Source organism: Calypte anna, chromosome 4, assembly GCF_003957555.1.
Source record: "Calypte anna isolate BGI_N300 chromosome 4, bCalAnn1_v1.p, whole genome shotgun sequence".
Taxonomy (NCBI): Eukaryota; Metazoa; Chordata; class Aves; order Apodiformes; family Trochilidae; genus Calypte; species Calypte anna.
Genome location: NC_044247.1, coordinates 7,024,366 through 7,044,707, shown reverse-complemented (window position 1 = coordinate 7,044,707; position 20,342 = coordinate 7,024,366). Strand labels below are relative to the sequence as shown.

The 20,342-nt window shown below is 59.8% G+C and overlaps 3 protein-coding genes across 11 annotated transcripts; 1 reads left to right on the top strand and 2 right to left on the bottom strand.

Annotated features, from left to right (window-relative positions):
• Positions 1–187: 187 nt before the first annotated feature.
• On the bottom strand, positions 188–7,869 carry SYTL4 (synaptotagmin like 4). Of its 3 annotated transcripts, none has more exons than XM_030449204.1 (17): positions 7,824–7,869; positions 6,820–6,952; positions 6,483–6,698; positions 5,895–6,004; positions 5,622–5,736; positions 5,350–5,457; positions 4,986–5,109; positions 4,795–4,885; positions 4,522–4,625; positions 4,327–4,413; positions 3,811–3,989; positions 3,560–3,662; positions 2,577–2,738; positions 1,788–1,893; positions 1,312–1,411; positions 590–798; positions 188–451 (listed from the first exon to the last, which is right to left on the bottom strand). In XM_030449204.1, the coding sequence occupies exons 2-17, from the start codon at positions 6,927–6,929 to the stop codon at positions 309–311; spliced, it is 2,067 nt and encodes a 688-aa protein (XP_030305064.1). In that variant the 5' UTR covers positions 6,930–6,952; positions 7,824–7,869; the 3' UTR covers positions 188–308. The 3 variants fall into 3 exon arrangements, with proteins under 3 accessions (XP_030305064.1, XP_030305065.1, XP_030305066.1); XM_030449205.1 differs by having other exon boundaries at positions 6,820–6,982; positions 7,824–7,866; XM_030449206.1 differs by lacking the exon at positions 5,350–5,457.
• Positions 7,870–9,716: 1,847 nt separating this feature from the next.
• On the bottom strand, positions 9,717–13,386 carry TRMT12 (tRNA methyltransferase 12 homolog). Of its 2 annotated transcripts, XM_030449218.1 has the most exons (9): positions 13,244–13,321; positions 12,663–12,738; positions 12,380–12,527; positions 12,117–12,306; positions 11,889–12,039; positions 11,702–11,811; positions 10,706–10,863; positions 10,367–10,629; positions 9,717–10,078 (listed from the first exon to the last, which is right to left on the bottom strand). In XM_030449218.1, exons 1-9 carry the CDS (start codon positions 13,311–13,313, stop codon positions 9,889–9,891), a joined length of 1,356 nt encoding a protein of 451 aa, XP_030305078.1. In that variant the 5' UTR covers positions 13,314–13,321; the 3' UTR covers positions 9,717–9,888. The 2 variants fall into 2 exon arrangements, with proteins under 2 accessions (XP_030305078.1, XP_030305076.1); XM_030449216.1 differs by having other exon boundaries at positions 9,978–10,629; positions 13,244–13,386.
• CSTF2 (cleavage stimulation factor subunit 2) lies at positions 13,368–20,232 on the top strand. 6 transcript variants are annotated; one of them, XM_030449215.1, is made up of 15 exons: positions 13,368–13,473; positions 13,625–13,703; positions 14,327–14,496; positions 14,811–14,947; positions 15,047–15,166; positions 15,268–15,405; positions 15,531–15,654; positions 15,935–15,997; positions 17,204–17,263; positions 17,849–17,990; positions 18,355–18,506; positions 18,810–19,087; positions 19,531–19,656; positions 19,798–19,923; positions 20,016–20,232. In XM_030449215.1, the coding sequence occupies exons 1-14, from the start codon at positions 13,416–13,418 to the stop codon at positions 19,918–19,920; spliced, it is 1,770 nt and encodes a 589-aa protein (XP_030305075.1). In that variant the 5' UTR covers positions 13,368–13,415; the 3' UTR covers positions 19,921–19,923; positions 20,016–20,232. The 6 variants fall into 6 exon arrangements, with proteins under 6 accessions (XP_030305075.1, XP_030305071.1, XP_030305070.1 ...); XM_030449211.1 differs by lacking the exon at positions 15,935–15,997; XM_030449210.1 differs by lacking the exon at positions 17,204–17,263.
• The last annotated feature ends 110 nt before the right edge of the window (positions 20,233–20,342 follow it).

Genomic DNA, 20,342 nt, shown 5'->3' with positions numbered 1-20,342 from the left:
AAGAAGAAGAATGGAAAGAAGAAAAAAAACCAACCACATTTCTAAGCATTTTGCCTGGAGGGGATGAAGAAGGGAGGGTCCACAGTGACTCCAGTTCAGCCTGAAATTTGTTGCAAAGCCCAAGACAAAAGGAAAAACCTTTAAACAGAGCTGGGCCAAGAAGACTTTCTGCCCAAGCCTGTTTAGAGAAGATCATGTTTATTAAAGTATAAGCAAAGAGAACAACCCCGTTTGCCAGCCATACAGTGAGTGTGGCTCCCTAGCAGTGGTGTCAGCCCTTGGCCAAGTCCCACTGCTGGTGCCACAGCCTATGGCCTCAACTTGGCCATGGTGGAGCGGAGCTGGAGCGTCCCCTCTGCCCATGAGCCCGGGTACTGGCACATCTTCTGCCACAGGTTCAGCTCCTCACCCATGGAGTCCATCCAGTCCACAGCCTCCCCCTTGCTCATGCCTGGGAGAAAGGGTAAATGTGGGCAGGAGTTACTGCCAGAGCAGCCTCCTGCCCGCAGTGAGGCAGCACCAAGAAAGGTTGCCTGTCCCCAGGGTTTGAGGGGACCCCAGGGTTTGAGGGGACCCCAAGGCTCCTCACCATTGCCCACCCCCAGTCGGACACCCCCAAGGAAGTCATTGCTGGAGAGTGGCTCCCGGTCCCAGACTGTCAGCTCCAAGCAGATGTGCTGCAGGTCCTCAGGGTTGATGCCATTGTACACAAAGGTGTGGTTGTAATGAGGGTTCAGGGTCTTCTTCACCACCGGTGTCTTCCTCTTGGAGGCTTTGTTTTTGTGTGGCAGGAGGTAGCTGGGGGAAGCAGTAGACAGCTGCCTTCTGGTCCAGAGGCACCTCAGTACCCCAGGACTTGGTGTGCAGCCCACCTTCCCTATCATAGCCCTGTCACAGCCCAAGAACCACGATGGTCTGCAAGGGGCTGGGGCTCTGTCCCCAACTCCTGAAAAGCTGCTCAGTAGACTCCAGGTGGTCACAGGAGGGGAGAAGACAAGGAACAGAGCCTGCTCATCCCCAGCCACGCTGCCCAGTGGCTTGGTGACCTCTGGGAAGACAATTTGATGGCAGCTGGAGCCATGCCCTGTACAAAGCCTGCAACTGTGACCTCTCTGCTAGCAAAACCCTAAAAGTGTTTGCTACCAGGAATATCTTGTCTCCAGGCAAAGGTGGACAGATGGTGACTTCCAGGGTGCCAATGCAGGCAGTGTGGGGCAGCTACAGAGACCATCTCTCTCCCCAAGGCAGCTCTAGGATGCAGACAGGGAGGATAATACATTCTTTTCTCCCCCACCCAGGACCCACACTCACCCTTTGACAAAGCTGTCTGATGTCCCTCCAGGTTTGGCAGCTGTGAGGTTCTTAGCTTCTTTGATCCAGACCTGGAGCTCACCACCTTCCCCTGCTTTGCCTGAGAAAAACCCAATATAGCAAAAATTCATCAACCTTAATTTCCAGCACCGTTAGCTTCTGCAAAGGCCTTGCTGAAGAGCCTGCATTGGAGAGACAAGTACAGGTGCCCAACCAGTATGTCCTCCTGCCTTCTCCCATCCTGGCCTCATCTGCTGAGGCTGTGGTAGACAATTGCTCCACAAAGGGCCCTGGTGATCCAGCCTGGTCAGTCTCCAGGAAAGCACTGGGATAACTCAGCCAGGCTGAGGGCCAGCCAGGTCTGCCCCAACCCAGCAGGTTGCAGGCTTTGCAGAGAAGGCTGTAGTGGCACCACCCCAGAAATCCACCCAGACCCATCCCAGGCTACAGAGAAAACCTGCAGCTCCAACACTCACCCTTCCTGCCATTCCCAGCCCCAGGATGCTTGGAAGATGGGATGTACTTCATGGAGACAACCAGCTCCCCCTTGTATTGGAGGAGACCAGCAGCATCAGCCCCAATCTGCAAAGAGGCAAAAATCATCAAACGCTGCCAGGGAGGCCAGAGCAGACACAGTGATGGCCTGGTCTGCAGGCAGCACCTCCCAAAGGGCTTGGCTTCTCCTAAAGGTGGTTAAGCCAACACAACTGCCTGCAGAGCCTCCCCAGCATTACCAGGTCCAACTCAGACCAGCTCCTTTGGGATCCCTCTGGTTTCCTACTTAGACTCCACCACCTTCCACAGGAAACCCTATTTAGGGGGTTCCATAAGCTTCTGGAGTCCCAGCAATGCCAAAAGCTGAGCTCACAGTTCAAGCTAGTCAAGAGAACCAGACTCACATCCAGCAGCAGCATCTGCTGTTGCCATCGAGCTGCACAAAGGCCCTCTGCAGCCAGCAGAAGGATGTCCCAGGCAATACCTCCCCATTTGTTTCCCTAAAGTTGGCTTCAATTCCTCCTGAATAGGACAGGGAGATGGGAAGAATGTGCAAGCTCTTGGGACAATCAGTCAAGCAGAAGGGAAATATCATTTGGCCTCATCTGCTCTGGGGTCTCAGTTACTCCAAGATTTGCTCTGGGGAAAGCCATCTAGCAGATCTCAGCAGAGATCTCTGCACCCCTTTCCCAGAGAGGGTCACCACTTGGGACAGGAACAGTCAATGGAGACTGCTGTGGGCAACAGGGATGGAGTGACTGGGCCAGCACCTTGCCATGCAGTGGCAGAAACTCCTCCAGGTGGCTCTCGAAGTTCCTGGTATCCAGTGGGACCTCCACCTCCCCCAGGAATGTGTTTCGGCCAAAGCGATCGTAGTGCCAGACTGAGAACTGCAGCGTCCTTGCAAGCAGGAGGGGTTTGCTGATCTCGTACTAGGAAAGAGACAGGAAAACCACCAGTGAGCAGACACTGCCAGGCTTGGGGTACACCATCAGCCACAGCTCTCCAGCAGGAGAGGAGACAGGTTGGAGGAAAAATGGACACACACAGGAGACTGTTTGTCTTCCTCTCCAAGCCTACTGAGACTTATAGCCCAGGATCCCATTTCTCCAGTCAAGTGGTACTCAGAGCTTGTGCTGAGCCAGGACCAGAACTCACAGCATCTGCCCACCCAACAAAAGCAAATCTCTGCCAGCCCACCAAGCCTCAGGTGGTCAGTGGAAGACCTCATCAGACCTGGAGCTGTGGGAGCTGGAAACCCAACCCCAATTTCCACTTCCTCTTGCCCAGAGTGCTTGGCCTCAGTGATGTGCTGCTGGGCTCAGGGATGGAGCCAGCCCTTCCCACCACCCTGTGGTGGCCACTGGTCTGTGCCAAGTGCTTGTGCCCCAGGGCCCAGAACTGCCTTATCTCTGCCTCTGCCCTCCCACATACACAGTAACCTGCCAGCAACTGCCTGGAAGCCTTCATCCCAGGAAAGCAGTGTCCAGGGTTAAGTAGAAGGCCCCTGGCTCTGGGGAGTGCCACAGAAGCCAGGACACATTCACATCTGCAGCTGTGCCTCCACCCCACCACGGCACCCGGTGCTTGACACCACAGCCACCACCAGAGCAGTGACCCAGCCTGGGAGTGGGTTTTTTTTCCAGCTTTCAGGGTGTGGTGTCTGGACATGGGTCCTCTGCAGAGCCCCCACCTCAGGATTTGGAGCGCAACCCCTCCCCACAGCAGAGAGCCCCAGCCCATCCCCACTCACCTTCAGCAGCTCGTTGTAGAGAGGGTTGATGGTGTTGCGCTTGATGCTTGTCTTGCGCTTGCCTTGCCGGGACTTGTCGGGCAGGAGGTAGGTCTTCACGTACCTGAAGGGAGGAACAAGGAGCATTTCACCATGCTCTCCCCACAACTAACCCCAAGAATAACCTCAGACTTTCTGCCTTGCCCAAAGACCCCTTCTGGGCCCCCCACAACCCAGTGGTGCCAGCAGCCACCATCACCCCCAGCTCTCACGGGTTGGAGCGCTTCTTGCCCTCGTCTCCGTAGGCCAGCTGGCGACATTCCTTCACGTGTATGAACAAGGTCTGGGTCTTCTGCTCGTAGCTCAAGGAGAAGGAGATTCCCCCAGTGACCACAACGTTGCCAAAGTCACCGGCCTCGCTGTAAATGCTGACCATGCTCCCCAGAGTGCTCTGGAAGACACAGCAGGGTTGAGCCAGGGCAGCATCAGTAGTGGGTTCCTCCTCACCCCCTGCAAGGCTGCCCCACCCACCTCCTCCAAACAGCCCTGCTCTGACTCCCCTCCATGGCTGGGGATGGACACACGGTGCCTCCCACCCACCCACCCTGAAGAGAGATGGGTCTCTGTTTACCAATTCCCACTGAAGTGAGGAAGCCCCCAGGCTCCCAGTTCTTGCCCTCAGAGCCCAGGTGCTGCCCAGCCTGCCTCCCTCCCTCCCACCCACCCAATCTCTCTGCACTGCCTTTCTCCATCATTCTTTCCTGCAGAGCATGGCCAGAGGGACTCACCGAGGAGGTGCCACTGCGCATGCTGCCCCGGGCCACCCTCTGCCGATGGATCTCCACCAAGTTATCAATGTCCTCCTCCTCCTCCTCCTGCCAGGAGAGAGACAAGTCACCTGTGCGGGGAGCAGCAGGACACAGCTGGCCAGGCAACCACTCCTCCACCTGGCAGCTGGCTCAAATGACAGCCATGGGTCTCACCAGCTCCATGTTGAGGCCAGGGACTGATTTGCTCCTGTCCCCCAAGGAGCCACCTTCCCCTACAAAGTCCTCTGGGCGCAGGTCAATCACTGACTTGGTGTAGTCTGCATGAGAGATGGGGGCATGGTGTAGGATGAGCAGAGCCCTGCTGCTGCCTCACTGCAAGGGGCTGCCCCAGCTTCCCCCTTCCCAACCAAAACCCAGGGAGAAGAGGCCACAAACCACTTGCCCTCTTGGCACCCAAAGCCCCCCTGCACACCCCACAGCTCCCACCTGCAGGCCTTGCCACCCGCCGGGGATTCTTCTTGAATATTGTTTCGTGCTCACTGACCAAGGCGATGCCACGGGCCCCTGTGGTTGCATCCTGAGGAAGAAGGGTCCCTTCAGGACAGGGCAGACACCCCACAGGTCTCCCAGCCTTGCACCCCAGGACAGGGCTGAACCAATGAAGCAGTGGCACGCACCTGTCCATCAGAGAAGGTATTTTTGGAGTGGAGGGGGAGGGTGAGGCTGGAGGCAGCAGGTCCCACTGTCACAGCAACCTGCTTTGCATCTTTGAGAGGGGCAGCTCTCTCCAGGGAGTTACTCCTGCAGAGGACACAGAAGGGTCTGTCCCAGGCCAAGAGCACAGCTGTCTGGGAAGAGCGTGTCTCCTCACAAGCACCTTGGAGCACCTCTGCCTACCCAGGACCAGGTCTCAGTCCAGCCAGAGGATCCAGCTCACCTTCACTAAGTCAAGAAGTTGAACAGATAAAAACACTCTGCAAAACTCTCCCTCTGCCTGGCTATGCATGACCTGCCCAAGGCTGCACCCAGGAAGCCCCTCACCTGCCCATCACACCACAAGGACTAGATCTGCAGCCATCCAGGCTCATGTTTTCCATGGACTCGGTGTCACTTTTGCCATCCCGAGGGTCTGAAGCATCTGGGAAGAAACTGCAGACAAACAAAACCACAGGTATACCCTGTTTGGCAAGGAGGCTGCTCTGAGAGTGATACTCTGCATCACCAGTGATCCAAACAGGGTGGCAGCACCCCTCCCATCCCTGCAGAAAATGAGGGCTGGTGCCCAGACTGGGGAAGATGGCAAGGATCCTCACCTGGACTCCTCCCGGGGTGCCGGGGAGCTCTGCTGCTGGCCAGCAGGGGACCTTTTGGGCTCGCAGAGCTGGGCTTTCTGGAGAAGGGTTTGTCCCACGGTCTCTCTTTTGCTGGCTAGGAGAGAGGCATCAGGAGGACCACGGCTCCACACACATTGCCTGCAGCAGGAGCTGCTCCTGGCCAACTCCACGTGAGGCAGAGGCACACCAGGGGAAGCCAGGACATCCCAGAGGGATGGACTGTGGGAGAAGGCATTGGTGTGGCAGCCCTACCTGCTGTCCTGTGCCGCAGGGAGAGCCGCACCATGTCACTGCCCAGCCGGTTGGCAAAGCGGTTCACCCTCTGGTCATAGAACCAGTCACCCGTTGTCTTCTTCAGCTCACTGCAGGGTAGGGGGGCAATGGAAGGGAGTCAGGGGCAGTGGGGGGCTGCTCCCTGTGCCCTAGTGCCACAGTGAGCACAGACACACCATAGTGTATTCGGCAGAGATGATGCAGCCACATCCCCAACCAACACGGGAGCAAAAAGGGACTTGCAGGACAGGAGAGGCTGAGAGGGAGGAAACATGAGATGCTTGAGGCTGCGTGAGGGCCATGAGGGGATGCTGAAGTCAGGTAAGGGAGGAAAAGGAGCAGGAGGGGCATGAATGAGACCCAAGAGTGGGGTACGACCCAGTTCTCCATCACCCAACCCACGGATGCCCATCCTGGGAGATGACAGCAGACAGGTGCCCTGTGCTGGAGAAATCCATCTGGGCTAGGACAGCTTGGCCGTGGGGCTCCAAGCTGGGGTGACTGGGAGGAGGAAGGGGACAGGAGGAACATGTTGAAGGTCCCTGCCACTTGCCCCTGGGTACTCACGCCTCCTTGGTGCAGACTTTGCAGCGCCAGGAGCTGTTAGAGCTGTAGCAGCGGCAGTCCCGGCACACCAAGTGGTTGCAGCCCCTGCAGGTGTTGCCCTTGGGACTGACGCGGCCCAGGCTCTGCTGACAGCGGGCACAGGTCCGCTCGCTGTACCGCTGGCTGCTCCGCTTGGCTCCCTTGCGACGGATCTCCAGCAGCTCGTTCTTCAGGCGCCTGCTCGGGGCCCAACAACAGTCAGAACCAACCCGGGACCCCACCTCCTGCACCCACACTACGCCCAGCCCCTTCTAGAGTAAAGCGGCAACACCAACATCCAGCCCTGCCAAGTCCTAACCTGATCCTCCTCTCTTCTGCTTTGCGCAGCTCCTCGTCGCGCTGCAGGACCTGCAGGATCAGCTCCCTCTCCGCCTCCGACAGGAAGGACAGGTCCACGGCCTCCGACATCGCTCCACCCGTCACCGCTCGCCCTGGCCAGCAGGCAGCCGGACGGATCCGTGCTAGGAGCCAGCCAGCCCTGTCCCGGACTCGCCTCCCGCACTATCCCGGCGCTGCCCGGGACCCCCTGCCTGCACCCCGCGGCAGGACCGGCTTCCTCCCCTCGCCCGGATCCCCGTTGCCCGAGACGCCGTCGGGCCGGTGCTGCCGCCCCGGGGGCCCGCACCCCGCCCTTCCCGTGGCCCTGCTCGGGGCACGGCGCGGCTGCGGGCTGGGCTCTCGGCCGCCTGCCAGCCCCGGTGACCTCAGCCGGCTCCGTGGGACCGGGGCTGACGCCCAGCGCCCCCGGTGAGGAAGGAGCTGCCCGGGGCTGCTGCACCCACAGACGCACTCCGGGCTCGGAGACCTGCTGCTCCCCCGGCTCAGCAGCCCGGAGCGAAGCCGCGGTCAGAGCCGGAGACAGAGCAGGATCCGGCCCGAGGCACCGCGGGAGCCGACAGCCAGACCCCGGGACCCGCGGTAACTCCTGTTCCGGAGTGCCCGGGAAAAGCCCCGCTCCCGGAGCGCCCGTTCGGGCGGCTGAAACCCCCTCGCTCTTCTCCCGGGGCGGCGGCACCGGCACCGTCCAGCCGGGGCACGGACAGCGTCTGGAAGCGGCAGCTGCCGAGCGCGCCGGGAGGGACCGTCCTGTCCCCGCAGCCGCAACACGTCCCGGTATGATCGGGGGTGCGGCCCCGGGCTCCTCTGAGGGGGGGATTCAGTGCTGCCGAGGGGTTGGGGTCCGTAGCCACTGGGGCAGGGACGCGCTGGCAGCCTCCTCCCCCCACGCCCTCCCTCCCGCAGCGGGACCCCCACCCTCCCCGGCTCCTCGGCTCCTCCGCCCCTCCCGGGGCCACCCGGTACCTGCCGCGGCTCCGCCGGCGCCTCCCGGCAGCAGCGGGGGTGGGGGGGGCGGTGCCACCTCCTTAAAGGGGCCGTGCCCGGAGCACCTGCGGCACCGACGGGGCGGCCCGAGCGGGAGGCGGTGCCCGCCCTCTCTAGCGTCACAGACTGGTTTGGGTTTGAAGGAACCTGCAAGATCATCTCGTTTCACTCTCCGCATGGACAGGGACACCTCCCGCCGGAGCAGGCTGCTCCAAGCCCCACCCAAGCTGTTCTTGAACACTTTTAGGGATGCGGGCAGCCACGGCTTCTCTGGGCAACCTGTGCCAGCGTCTCACCACTCTCACAGTATGGAATTTCTTCCTACTGTCTAACCTAAATCTACCGTCTTCCAGTTTGAAACCGTTCCCCCTTGTCCCATCACTTCATGCCGTTGTAAGAAGTCCTCCAGCTTTCCTGTATCCTCTTCAGGTAGCAGAAGTTGCTCTAAGGTCTCCCTGCAGCCTTCTCCAGGCTGAGTAAGCCCAACTCTCTCAGCCTGTCTTCATATCAGAGGTGCTCCAGCCCTCAGATCATCTCTGTGGCCTCCTCTGGACTCACCCCAATATCTCCCTGTCCTTCCTATGTTAAGAACTCCAAAACTGGACACTGCTCCAGCCGGGGTCAGCACCCAGGCTGCACAGGACAACAGCCCCATCTCCCGGGAGCATCTGTGCCTGGAGCTCCTGCCTCTGCCTGGGGATGGTTCCCCACTTCTGGAGCTGTGGCCCCGGTCCCACAGGCTGCTCTCTCCCTGCATGGCAGGGCAGAACCCGGTTCGATGCCTGGGGCTGGGTGCCCTGCCCTGATTCCATGGCTGCTCCCCAGCAACCTTCTCTGGGAAGGCAGCTCCTCCCCAAGAGCACACACACACAGAGCCAGCAAAACTCAACAGCCACCTGCACTGCTTTGGTGTCCATCTGGAGTCCCTGGGGTGCCCTTCTGGGGTCCCCGGGTGCCCAGCAGGGTGGTGGATGGCAGGCCAAGACCAGAGCAACACGGCCAGGGTGTCCTCCAGCCCTGCCCAGGACAGGGATGGCCTCACCACAAGGCTTCAGCCTCTGCCCTTGTCCTTGGTGGGCAGAGATATGGTCCTGTCAGGGCTTCCCAAGCTCTGCCCACAGGAGCACGGGAAAAGGGGGAAATAAATGTGAGTAGATGGGGCAGGATGAGACTCACATGGGGCTCATGTGTGGGGAGGTGCCTTCTGCCCACAGGATGGCAGAGCAGCGTAGCAGGAAGCTGAGAGAAGCCCTGAAACAAAGACAAGGATGTGCCTCTGCCCATACTTTTGGTTGCACCCCAGGGCTCATTGGGACAAGGAGAGACAGAAGTTCCCAGCCCTGTGGGAGAAGGGGGCACCACGGGGGGGGGGGAGGTGGAAGCTGCCTCCCTGGGCAAGGTTCTTTCTGCAACACACACGATGTTCAGGCAGGAGGGCAGGGAACACAGGAAGAGACTTTGCTTCCACCAGCCCCTCCATCCATTGCCTGGGGACCCAGCATGCCCAAGCAGGACCCCCACACTTGCCCCAGTGTTTGTGGTTTAAATGGACACCAACCAGAGAAGTAGGAAACACTTATTTCTGTAAAAAGGTGAGAAGAAACAGAGGTGGACATGTAGCAGACAAACCTTTCTTGGGGCACAGCACTTCAAAGTCAAACAGGTGTTCTTGCCAAGGTGCACAAACAGTGCTCCAATCTGTCTGCCTTTAGACTTGGTTAGCCTTGTTCAGTGTTTCTGCTCCAGACTCAACCAACCTCCTCCTCTAGCTGCTCGAGAGTGAGCTGGGCATGTACTCTGAAGCTCCCCTTTTATTGGCCCCCAATCCTGCCCATGCACAGCTGGGGTCAGCCCTAATTGGGCACAGGTGGGCTTAACACAAGCTCACACCTCCCACCTTGTAATTAGCAACACCTGATTGCCTCATTTCAGCCCTGTTTCCAGTACAATAAAAAAGCACCCTGGTGCATGGGAGCACAAAGCCTGCCCTGGAGTCACTGAGCCCAGCAGGGATGAGATTTATCTGCTCCTGGCTCTCTCTCTCTTATGTGAAAATGGGGCAGAGAGTGCTGGTGTGTTTCCAAGATCTGAGCAGAACCACAGCAGGACTCTGAGAGCTCCAGTTCCAGCTCACTCCATCCTGAGCAGGGATACAGCTCCTGGAGGGACATCCTGTGGGAGAGCATCCCTGAATGCCCTGGACATAAGGAGGCACCCCTGGGCAGTGCTGCCACCTGGAAACAAGAGGACATAAAGCAGGCTGCCAGCAGGAATCAGTAGCATTTCTTGGCCACCAGTGCTCCAAAGCCAGCTGGGAGCCCATGGCCACCTAGGCATGAGAGCTGAGAGCCACAGCCAGCTAGGAAGGCAGTGCTGGCCGGCACTCGAGGTCCAACACGAGGTGATGCACATGGGGTGCATAGGACTTCACCACCTCGATGTGCAGGATGCTGGTGTGCCAGGGCTGCCCGTGCAGCTCTGCCAGCAGCCCCTGGATCCGTGCTGCTGTGGCTTCAGCCCACCTCTGCCACTCGGGTCTGATCCTGGCTCTCAGCATCTCCTTCCCACCATCCTCCGTTGGGTGCTGCACCTTTCCATCAGAGCCAGCTCCTTCTGGAGACCCCTGCTCAGCTGGGGGCTGCGCAGAGAGACTCTCCACGTTGTGGTGGATGTGGAGAACTCCACCTGTACGCTTCTTCAGGACACGGCAGGCCACCGGCCAGCCCTCCTCCGAGCTCGGAAGCAGCCCCAGGTTCACTCTGTCTGCTACATCTTGCAGCTCCAGCTGGAAGGAGAGGGGACATGAGGGGGGGGGAACATCCTGTGGGGCTGGGGGGTTCGTGGCTGGCAGCACAGCTCACCTGATGGCTGTCCCCGTGGTGGATGTGGCAGCGGTCCTGCACACCATTCAGCACCAGGTTCCTCTGCAGAGCCTCCACGGCGTGGCTGTTCCACTCACAGGCGTGGGCAAAGGCAGCTGCCCCGTGAACCAGGAAAGGCAGTGTGAAATATCCAATGCCTGAGGGCAGGAGAGATGGCAGCAGTGAAGGGCAGGGTCCCAGCACCATCACTGGGGGCTGTGCTCTTCCCCAGAGGCAAGGCACGATGTGAACTGCTACCCCAGTGCTCTGAATCTCTTGGCTCGGGGGTTGGAACGAACCCAGATGCTGGGAAAATTGAAAATTCATCCCTCCCTCCTCTGCAAAAGCAAAATCTGTCTTGAAATATGTTCACAGAGGAGATTATTTCAGCTTCAGTCTGGCCATTAGCTTGAGACCTGCCCAGCTCTGCTTCCACTCTGTGCAGGGGTCCCCAGCCTACCATTTATTTTAATTAATTAATCCAGAGCAGTTTTGAGAGCCACATCGTTTCTGTGGGACACTAACTGGAAGCATCAACTTCCCTAAGAACTTCTCCAGACACACAAATGCCTGGTGTGATCTCCCCAGCCATCTCACAGCACAGGAGGGCACCAGCTTGTCATGAAAGCACACCAGGACAATCTCAGGACAGCTATGGGAACTCTTTGGGAGCAGTATCAAGGGCAAACATTTTCCTCAGACCCAAATTATTCCCCTGACCAACATTAGGTACAGAGAGAGCACTGCTCTGCAGAGCCTGAGAACGAGGCCATCCTGAGTGCCCAAAGGCAAAAAGGACACAGGAGGGACAGCAGTGCCAGGTTACCTAGAGGGTTCACAGATGGGGCAGGAGCTCTAAGCCTGGGTATTTTTCCAGCCCAGGATGGAAATGGCATTTCATATCTACTTGGATGCCACTACTACTTGCATCACTGCTCTCTGCCTGCCTGCCTGCCTCAAGCCTGCCCTGCCAAACCCCTCCACCATCCCTGTTACCTGCATAGAGATCCACCAGGACCTCCCCAGAGCAGGGCAGTGAGGCCACTCGCAGCTTTTCTGTGATGTTGCCAGGTGAGAACATGCACTTGGTCACATCGAATGTGTACCTGGGAGATGACACCAGCCAGGTAAGCACAGCCCCTTCCCTGCACCGCTCACATCCCGCCCTACATCTCCTGCTTACCTGATCCCATTGTCCACATGCTCCACCCAGCCATCCTGTCCCAGCAGCAGGGCGACACTGGGGGACCTCATCCCATCTGGCAACACCCTTCCCCTCCTGGCCAGGCGCCGGACACCCAAAACTGAGGCAATGGTCTCCCAGAGCACCGGACCTGAAACGGGAGTTTTGGAAAAAGCCAGGGCAGCTCTGCAGGCAGGATTGGAGCAGGCAGATCCCTCTCTCCCTTACCCAACTTCTCCCACGGTGCAGCCCTGAAGCTGTCCTCACTCAGCAGCACCAGGTCCCCGTGCCTCTGCCAGCCTCGGGGCACATCACACTCCAGCTCCTCTGTCCAGCTCTCCCCCAGCAGCCCCCGCAGCTCATCCCGCAGCTTCTGGGCCGGCGCCCGCCGCCGAGATGCCCTAGAGGGGACAGGGTCCTGCGGGAGGGATATGGCACGTGGGGCCACCACCTCATAGAGCAGGGCTGAGGGACGGTGGTCTTAACCCAACCTCGATCTGAACCAGCCCACAGGGCACCTCCAGGGGCAGCTGCAGCTGCTCAAGCTTCTCCTCCAGCACGGGCAGGGCCACACGGCCGCCCGGCACCTCCTGCAGCCGATAGCGCCCATCCAGGAGCTGCTCCTCTTCCAAACGCTCCCTGCAGAGACAAGGCACACTCAGACAGACTCCCCCCCAACCCCACAGACCACCACCCTGCAGGGAAAATCCCCCTCTGCCCTGCCTGCACCCAGCAGAGCAGCCGCAGGGCTCCCACCCCCCCTCCCAGGCTCACCTGAGGCGCTGCGCAAACTGTGGCTCCGTGGCCAGAGCAGGGATGGGGTGGTCCCTGACCTTCATCCTGCCAAGCCCTGAAGTTTAGAAGCTGAGGAAATGGACGGAAGCTGTGCCAGGAGAGGTTTAGGGTAGATGTTAGGAAATAATTTTTTCACTGAGAGGGTTATGAGGCATTGGAATATCCTGCCCGGGGCAGCGGTGGAGTCACAATCCCTGGGGGAATTTGAAAGGCGTTTAGACCTGGATCTTAAGGACACGGATTATGGTGTTGGTCAAATGTTGGACTGGATGATCTTGGAGATCTCTTTCAACCTAAAGATGCTGTGATATGGAGGGACATCACCCACTGGCAGGGATATGGGCAGCGGACGGACCCGTGGGATCCGGGGGGGGGGGGGGGGGGGGGGGTGCCCCGGTACCGCAGTTCCCGGCGGATCAGGGTTGGCAGGTCCGGGGCAGGGGGCCTGAGGGGATGGGGTGCCCTTAGAGCGAGGCACCCCTGAGGCCTCGGGGCTTCCCCCCAAGTGGCTCTCTCGGGAAGGGCTCCCCAAGGACCCGGCACCCCCACCCCGTTCCTACCCAACGCGGCGTGCAGGTGGCGGCGGCGCGGCTCCGTGTTTCTCGCCGGAGCGTTTTCCTCGTCCGGCATCTTTGTTCCGGGCGGAAGCGGAAAGGATGGGGGGACAGCGTGCGGCCACGGACAGGAAGAGGCGGTGGGGTCCGGAAGCGGCGGCGAGGCCCGGCCGGCGGGATGGCGGGGCTGTCGGTGCGGGACCCCGCCGTGGACCGGTCCCTGCGCTCCGTCTTCGGTGATTGTGTCGGGGCCGGGGCAGGGGGGCGGATAGGGGGGCGGGCGGGTGGGTCTGCGGGCCGAGCATTCCCCCTCCCCGCCGTTAGGGGCCGTGGGTCCGCAGCCCCGGGGCTCCGCGCTGACCGGCGGCTGCCGCCTCTCTCCCGCAGTGGGGAACATCCCGTACGAAGCCACAGAGGAGCAGCTGAAGGACATTTTCTCGGAGGTCGGGCCCGTGGTCAGCTTTAGGTGAGAGTGGTTCCTCCGGGGCACCGGGGGGGGGTCTGGGCCGAACCCCGGGAGGCTTTGTGGGCCGGGCCGTGCAGAGCTCCCGGGCAGGAGCAAAGCAGCGCGGGGTAATGTGGCTCCTGGCGGGGGGAGGGGGGGTGTTCTGGGGTGGTGGGAGCTGTGCTCAGGGTGCAGGCACTGGAGATGTGGAGTGTAATGGACAGGATGGGTGTGAGCACAGCTCCCTGGATGGAGTCCCCAGGTCCTGATCAGGCTCTGTCCTGTCCAGGGGCTCTGTAGGGCTGTTTTTTTGTTGTGACACCTCTCAATGAGAGGTCTGGGTGCTTTAGGAGCCTGTGCCCCCTGGAGCTGCCTTTGTGGGGTCATGGTAAGCACAGCATTTGTGCTGGGGTCTTTCAGGACATGGGAGCTCTAAAAACACCTGGATCCAGAAGGCCTTTTGGCTCTGGCTTGGGGCTAACTGTTGAAACCTTGATGTGCCTCTGACTGCCCCAGCTCCCCAGCACTCCTGCTGGGTGTACCCCCAAAGTCCCCTCCTGAGCCCTGTGGGAGCTGTGGCCCCCACAGAGCACTCGGTGCCCTCCCTGCCCTCAGCAGTGGTGGTTTCTCTCCTCCTGGTGCAGGTTGGTGTATGATAGGGAGACAGGGAAGCCAAAGGGCTATGGCTTCTGCGAGTACCAAGACCAGGAGACAGCCCTGAGTGCCATGAGGAACCTGAATGGGAGAGAGTTCAGTGGGAGGGCCCTGCGAGTCGACAACGCGGCCAGCGAGAAGAACAAGGAGGAGCTGAAGAGTGAGTCTGGAGTTTTGGGGTGGAGAAGGCACTGGTGTCATGCTGGGACAGATCCCCTCAGCCTCACAAGATGTGGCTTCTTCTGCAAAGTTGTCTGTGAGGAGAACCTCACAGGGCTGACCTGTCCAAGCAGTGTTGTGTTTGTAATCTTGCAGAAGGATGCACGGGTTCAGCTCTGTGTTTTCTCACCCTGGGTGTTCTCCCTGGTTTTGTTCCCATCCCTTTCCCTGGGTGCTGGGGTGTGGTGCTTCTCTTCTGGTCACCTCATTAAACACAGTTTGCTTTGCTGTACGAGGTCACAAACTCTGTTGCAGGCTTGGGCACAGGGGCACCCATCATAGAGTCACCCTATGGGGACCCTGTCAATCCTGAAGATGCCCCCGAGTCCATCAGCAGGGCAGTAGCCAGCCTGCCCCCCGAGCAGATGTTTGAGCTGATGAAGCAGATGAAGGTAAGTGGAGGAGGGGGCTGTGTTCTCTGCACAGCTTCCACCACTGCCTGTGCCCTCACAGCCCTTTGCTAGAGCTCTGACCTCTGTCTGTCTTCTCAGTTGTGTGTCCAGAACAGCCCCCAGGAAGCCAGGAACATGCTGCTGCAGAACCCCCAGCTGGCTTATGCCCTGCTGCAGGCCCAGGTGGTCATGAGGATCGTCGACCCAGAGATTGCCCTGGTTTGTCCCTTGCTGGCCTCGTCCAGCTCAGTAGAATATCAGGGAATATCCTGTTGTGGAGGGGGAGCTGTTAAAGGACTCTTTTCTCCTTCTGTCCCTAGAAAATCCTGCATCGTCAGACCAGTGTCCCTCCTCTGATCCCAGGAAACCAGCAGCCAGTGCCAGGACCAGGGCCTGGGCCAGGGCCAAACGCCCAGCTGAACCCACAGAATACCCCCTCATCCCAGCCACAGACCATAGTAAGACCCTACACAGCAGATGTGTTGTGCAAGGGAGAGATGGGCACTGCCAGCTCCATCTCCCCCAGCTGGGGCACGTGTGAGGGTGTGGGGGCTGCCCTGAGCTCTGATTTCTCTCCTTGTAGGGTGGGATGCACGTGAATGGAGCCCCTCCCCTGATGCAGCCACCCATGCAGGGGGGTGTGCCAGCCCCTGGACAGATGGCAGCCCCTGTGCAGGGCCCTGGACCCGGCCCCATGGCTCCAGGAGGTGAGTGCTTGGGGCTTGCCTGAACCCTGGGCATGTGGGGGCTGCTGACAGCCCCCCCTCCACCTTCCCCATGCCCCGTGGCAGCACACGTTGTGCCAGTGACATGGTCATGGCTGGTGCCAGTGTCACCTCAGCTCATCCCCAAGGGGAACCAGCATCACAAAAATAAATCTCTGGGTGCTGCAGAGGGGTGGCAGGGGTTTGGGGCTGAAGGAATCTGGCTGCAGTGGTGAGGGGACAGCCAGGGAGGGATCTGATCTCTCTGCCTGTTCCCTCTCAGGTGGGATGCAGCCCCAGGTTGGGATGCCGGGCGGAGGGCCCGTCCCCTTGGAGCGTGGACAAGGTAAACCAGACATGGATCATGCTGTGTGTCCCTTGAGCCTCACTCCAACAGGGACCCAGGCCACGGGTGCTGCACCAAGCCCCTGCCAGCTCCCTGCAACCTTGTCCCTGGATCCAGGGCATCTCTGGCAGCTCTCAGCTGTTCCAAGGTTTTTTGGCTTAGGCACAAGGCTGTGGTAGCAGCTCTCCTGCTCCCCAGGGCCAGCCCACCCACCAGTTTGCTCCCACCGTGTTGTGCAGAGGTGCCCTGGAGCCAGGAGAGCTGCCCCTGAGCCAGGAGAGCTGCCCCTGGAGCCAGGAGAGCTGCGGGTCCCCGCCCCACCGAGCGGGTCGTGCCTGTGTTTTCTCTCTCTCTCTCTCTGAGCCTGTCTGTCGCTTGTGCGGCCGGGCAGGCAGAGCTCGCTCTTCTCTCATCCCTGTCCTGCTCCTTGGCTGCCTAAACGCTGGGGGCTTGTGCTGCCCGCGTCCCCTGCGGTGTGCCCAGCAGAGGGAGCTGGCCCTTCGCTTTTGCTTGTGGCAGTGAGTGCGAGGCTTGGCAGGGGATTTCCCGGCGAGCGATGGCTTGGCTTCCTTCCGCAGGCACGGTCTGTACGGCCCGGCTGAGCCACCTTCCTTTCGGTTCCCACCTTGCATGGCCCCGATCAGCCGTGCCAGGGTTAGCACAGCCCCGACCCCCTTTGTCCCCCCCAGGAAGAAAGCGAGCAGGCAGCTGACACCCCTGCCACAGCAGGCCTTGTTTCAGGAAGGTGGCTGACCTGTTCTGAGATCCTCTGGTCTGAGGGGCAGCTGACTCCCATTTAATTTTTGGGGTGGGCAGCTGGGTCATTCTTGGCACCTGGAAGGTTTTGGAGAACAGAGAGAAGCTGGCACCGGGGAGTGCCATGGGCAGCTGCGGGCAGAAGCAGAGACTGGCACACAGTGTCACCCCACAGAATGCTGATTCTCTCAGCAGGACATCCTCCTGCCCTGCATATTCACACACCGAGCTGTCTGTCACCCCTCTGGTGACAGAGGTGGTGTTACCAGAAGGGGTTGGTTGATCAAAGCCAGATCTGCAGCATGCGGCACCTTCTCTGTTAGGTTTTCCAGGGAACTTTGGGGGAGCAGAGGTGATCCTGAAGGCAGCAATGTCCCCGAGGCTGGGTGCATGTGTGCATACACTATTTACGTGTCTGCTCTTCTCCCTCTTTTCCTGCTGCTTGCCCAGGGAACCTGCAGCTCTCGCCCGTGGGACCTGCCAGGCCTGCGTCTATCGAACGCGTTCAAGGTATCCCAGCACCCGCCAGCTCCCTCCTCCCATGGAGCTCGTTGTGGAGTGTGTAGAGAGCAGCTTTCACCCTGCTGCACTCAGGGTCCTCTGGGAACTCATCTGTCACTCTGTGTAGCCTGGCAGAGTTAGGAGGAGGCAGGGTTTCCTCCAGAGGAAAGAAGGAATAAGTTAGTGCTACGCCCAGAGCCACCAGTGACAAAAGAGGGCTTTTGCCTAGGATCCATCCCCCATCTGACACCTCAATACCAGGAATTTTCCAGGTCTTGCTTTGTTCCTGACCCTGTGTGGGCAGGGTGTTGATGCCAGTGCTTGCAGTGACCACCCCAGGAAGCACCCACATTTGGTTTGGCCACCTGGTGCTGTGGTAGATCCAGAGAGGGAAAGAGAGGGCTGAAGCCAGCAGCCAGGGAAGGTGCTTGGGGTGTGAGGGGCTGCCCCCTTGGTGGTCAGCACACCCCACCCTCCTGCACGCCGAGGAGGGGTGAGGCTGCCCTGCACCCCAGCCCCAGAGCCCCAGGGGACAGTCTCAGCACAGCACTGGTCATGCAGATCCTCACAAGCTCTTGTGTGTCTCCCTGGCAGTGCCCATGCCAGACCCGAGGGCCCCTATGCAGCGTGGACCTCTACCTGCTAGTGGCCCGCCGCCCCGAGGCCTTTTGGGAGATGCCCCGAATGACCCTCGTGGAGGGACCCTGCTCTCAGTCACTGGAGAAGTGGAACCCAGGTGAGGGGAGAGGGAAAGAGAGGAGCCTTTGGCACAGGCCCCTGCCCAAGGGTAACCTCTCACTGAGGACAGGGATGGCACCAGCTTTCCGGGAGTCACCGCTGCCTGGTTGGGGTCTGTGAGCTGCTGACTGTGCGGGCCAGCCCGTTTCCCTGGGGACGGGGCATCCCCGGGGTGATGGCAGCAGCCCTGTGGCATGGGCCCCACAGCACCCATCCCTGTGCCAGCCTCACCCTCCTGCCCTGCAGCTGCCTTTAGGGGCAATCCCAGTGCTCTGCCCAGACCGTGCCAAGCCAGTGTCTGATTCACACTCTCTCGCTTTTTCTCCTCCTCCTGCTTTGCTCTCCTCGTCTCTCTGCGTCAGAGGTTACCTTGGGCCGCCCCACCAGGGAGCCCCTATGCACCATATGCCTGGTCATGACAGCCGTGGCCCCCCCCATGAGATGAGGGGGGGACCCATGGGAGAACCCCGACCACTGATGGGAGAGCCGCGGGGGCCCTTGATGGATGCTCGAGGTGAGAGAGGGGGCATGAATTAATGGGTGGCTTAAAGCACACAGACCAGAAGTCAGAGTGGAGCCCGCTGCCCCGACGTCAGATGTAGGAAGGGGGTTTCAGCAGTGAAACAACTGACCCCAGGGCAAGGAGGGACAGTTCCACAGGGCAAGGACTTTCTCCAGGCATGTCCCCTCCGCCCCCAGCCCTGCACCTTCCAGGCATTTGCTAGTCCCCAGGCAAAGGAGGCAGCGGGCTCGCTCCCAAAGCCCCTTCCCTGCAGTGCTGCTCCCTTCAGCAGCTTACCTTGTCTTTCCTCTGCAGTCGGAAGAGATCCCCGAGGGCTGGAGCCACGAGGATTGGAGCCAAGAGGGCTGGAGCCCCGGGTCTTGGAAGCGCGAGCCTTGGAGGCACGGGCCCTGGAGGCACGGGTCCTGGAGCCACGAGTGCTGGAAGCCAGGGCCATGGAGGCCAGGGTCATGGAGCCCCGGGGCCTGGAGCCTCGAGGGCCTGGTCCCGCCCCACGTGGCCCCATGCCTGGTGGGATTCAGGGTCCTGGGCCACTTAGCATGGGAGCCAGTGGCCCACAGGGGCCCCGCCAGGTACAAACAATGTCTGCTTGGCTGGTTGGGAACTGACAGAGTCTGGTAGGGTGGTGGGGGTGTCTTGTAGGGTAGTAGGGGTGTGATCATTTCCCGCAGCAGCTGGAGAGGGGAGGTTGTCCCTCGGCAGTGCTTCTGGGAAGCACAAGGCTCAGGGCAGTGGCTCTCTGAGGGGTTTGGCTCATTCACCCCATCTCACCAGGCACTGCCCATCTGCTGGGGACAACACATGGCATGGGCCTCTCACAGCCTTTTCCTGTTGTGCAGAAGCTGAAGGGAGATGAGAACATGGCAAACACACAGTGGCCTGGCTCTCTTCATGCTTGGGCATCTTCAGGCTGGCTGTCGGAATATCCATCTGATCATCTGCTTTACATTCCTGTAGTTGTACAGCTAAGTCCAGAGAACCCTTGGTCCTTACCTCCCCTCTCTCATGCCCACAGGTTCCTAACATGGCAGGGGCAGGCATGCAGGCAGGAGGCATTCCTGGGGCAGGGGTCCAAGGAGCTGGTCAGCCTGGAGGCTTTAGCCCTGGACAGAGCCAGGTCACCCCTCAGGATCACGAGAAGGTGAGAAGACAAAGTGGAAAAGGATGAGACACCAGGAGCAGCACTTCCTCTGTGCCTTCCTTACCCACAGCCCCTTCCTGGCTACAGTGACACACGGCTACTCTGGCAGGGCATGTCTCTGAGTCCCCCCTCTCCCCACAGGCAGCCCTGATCATGCAGGTCCTGCAGCTGACAGCAGACCAGATCGCCATGCTGCCCCCAGACCAGCGCCAGAGCATCCTGATTCTGAAGGAACAGATCCAGAAGTCCACGGGGGCACCCTGACAGGTGACATCCTTACCCAGCCTGGGCCTGCTTCCTTTCAGGAAGTGGGGAGAGCTGCTCAGGATGGGCTCATGCTTCCCCCTCCCTTCTCACAGGCACGTGGCAGAGGTGCTGTCCCCCCCTGGACAGAGGTTTCGCTCCATGGCAGCCGCTTCCCGATGCAGTTTGAGCTGATGCTGTGTTTTTGGGAGAGAGATTTCCTCTCCCTGTTACATTTTTCTCTCCCATTCATCTTTTTTTTTTTTTTTTTTTTTTTTTTTCCTGTGTGTATATTTTATGATGTTTGAAATAAAGCAGGAGGCTTTGGGTAAAGCCATGTCTCCACTACCTTTTTTGGTCTCTTGTGGAGGCCAGAGCAGGATTGTCAGGTTCTGGCTTGGCTCCAGACTGGCCCCACCCACTTGCCTTCCTCCCATCTCCCC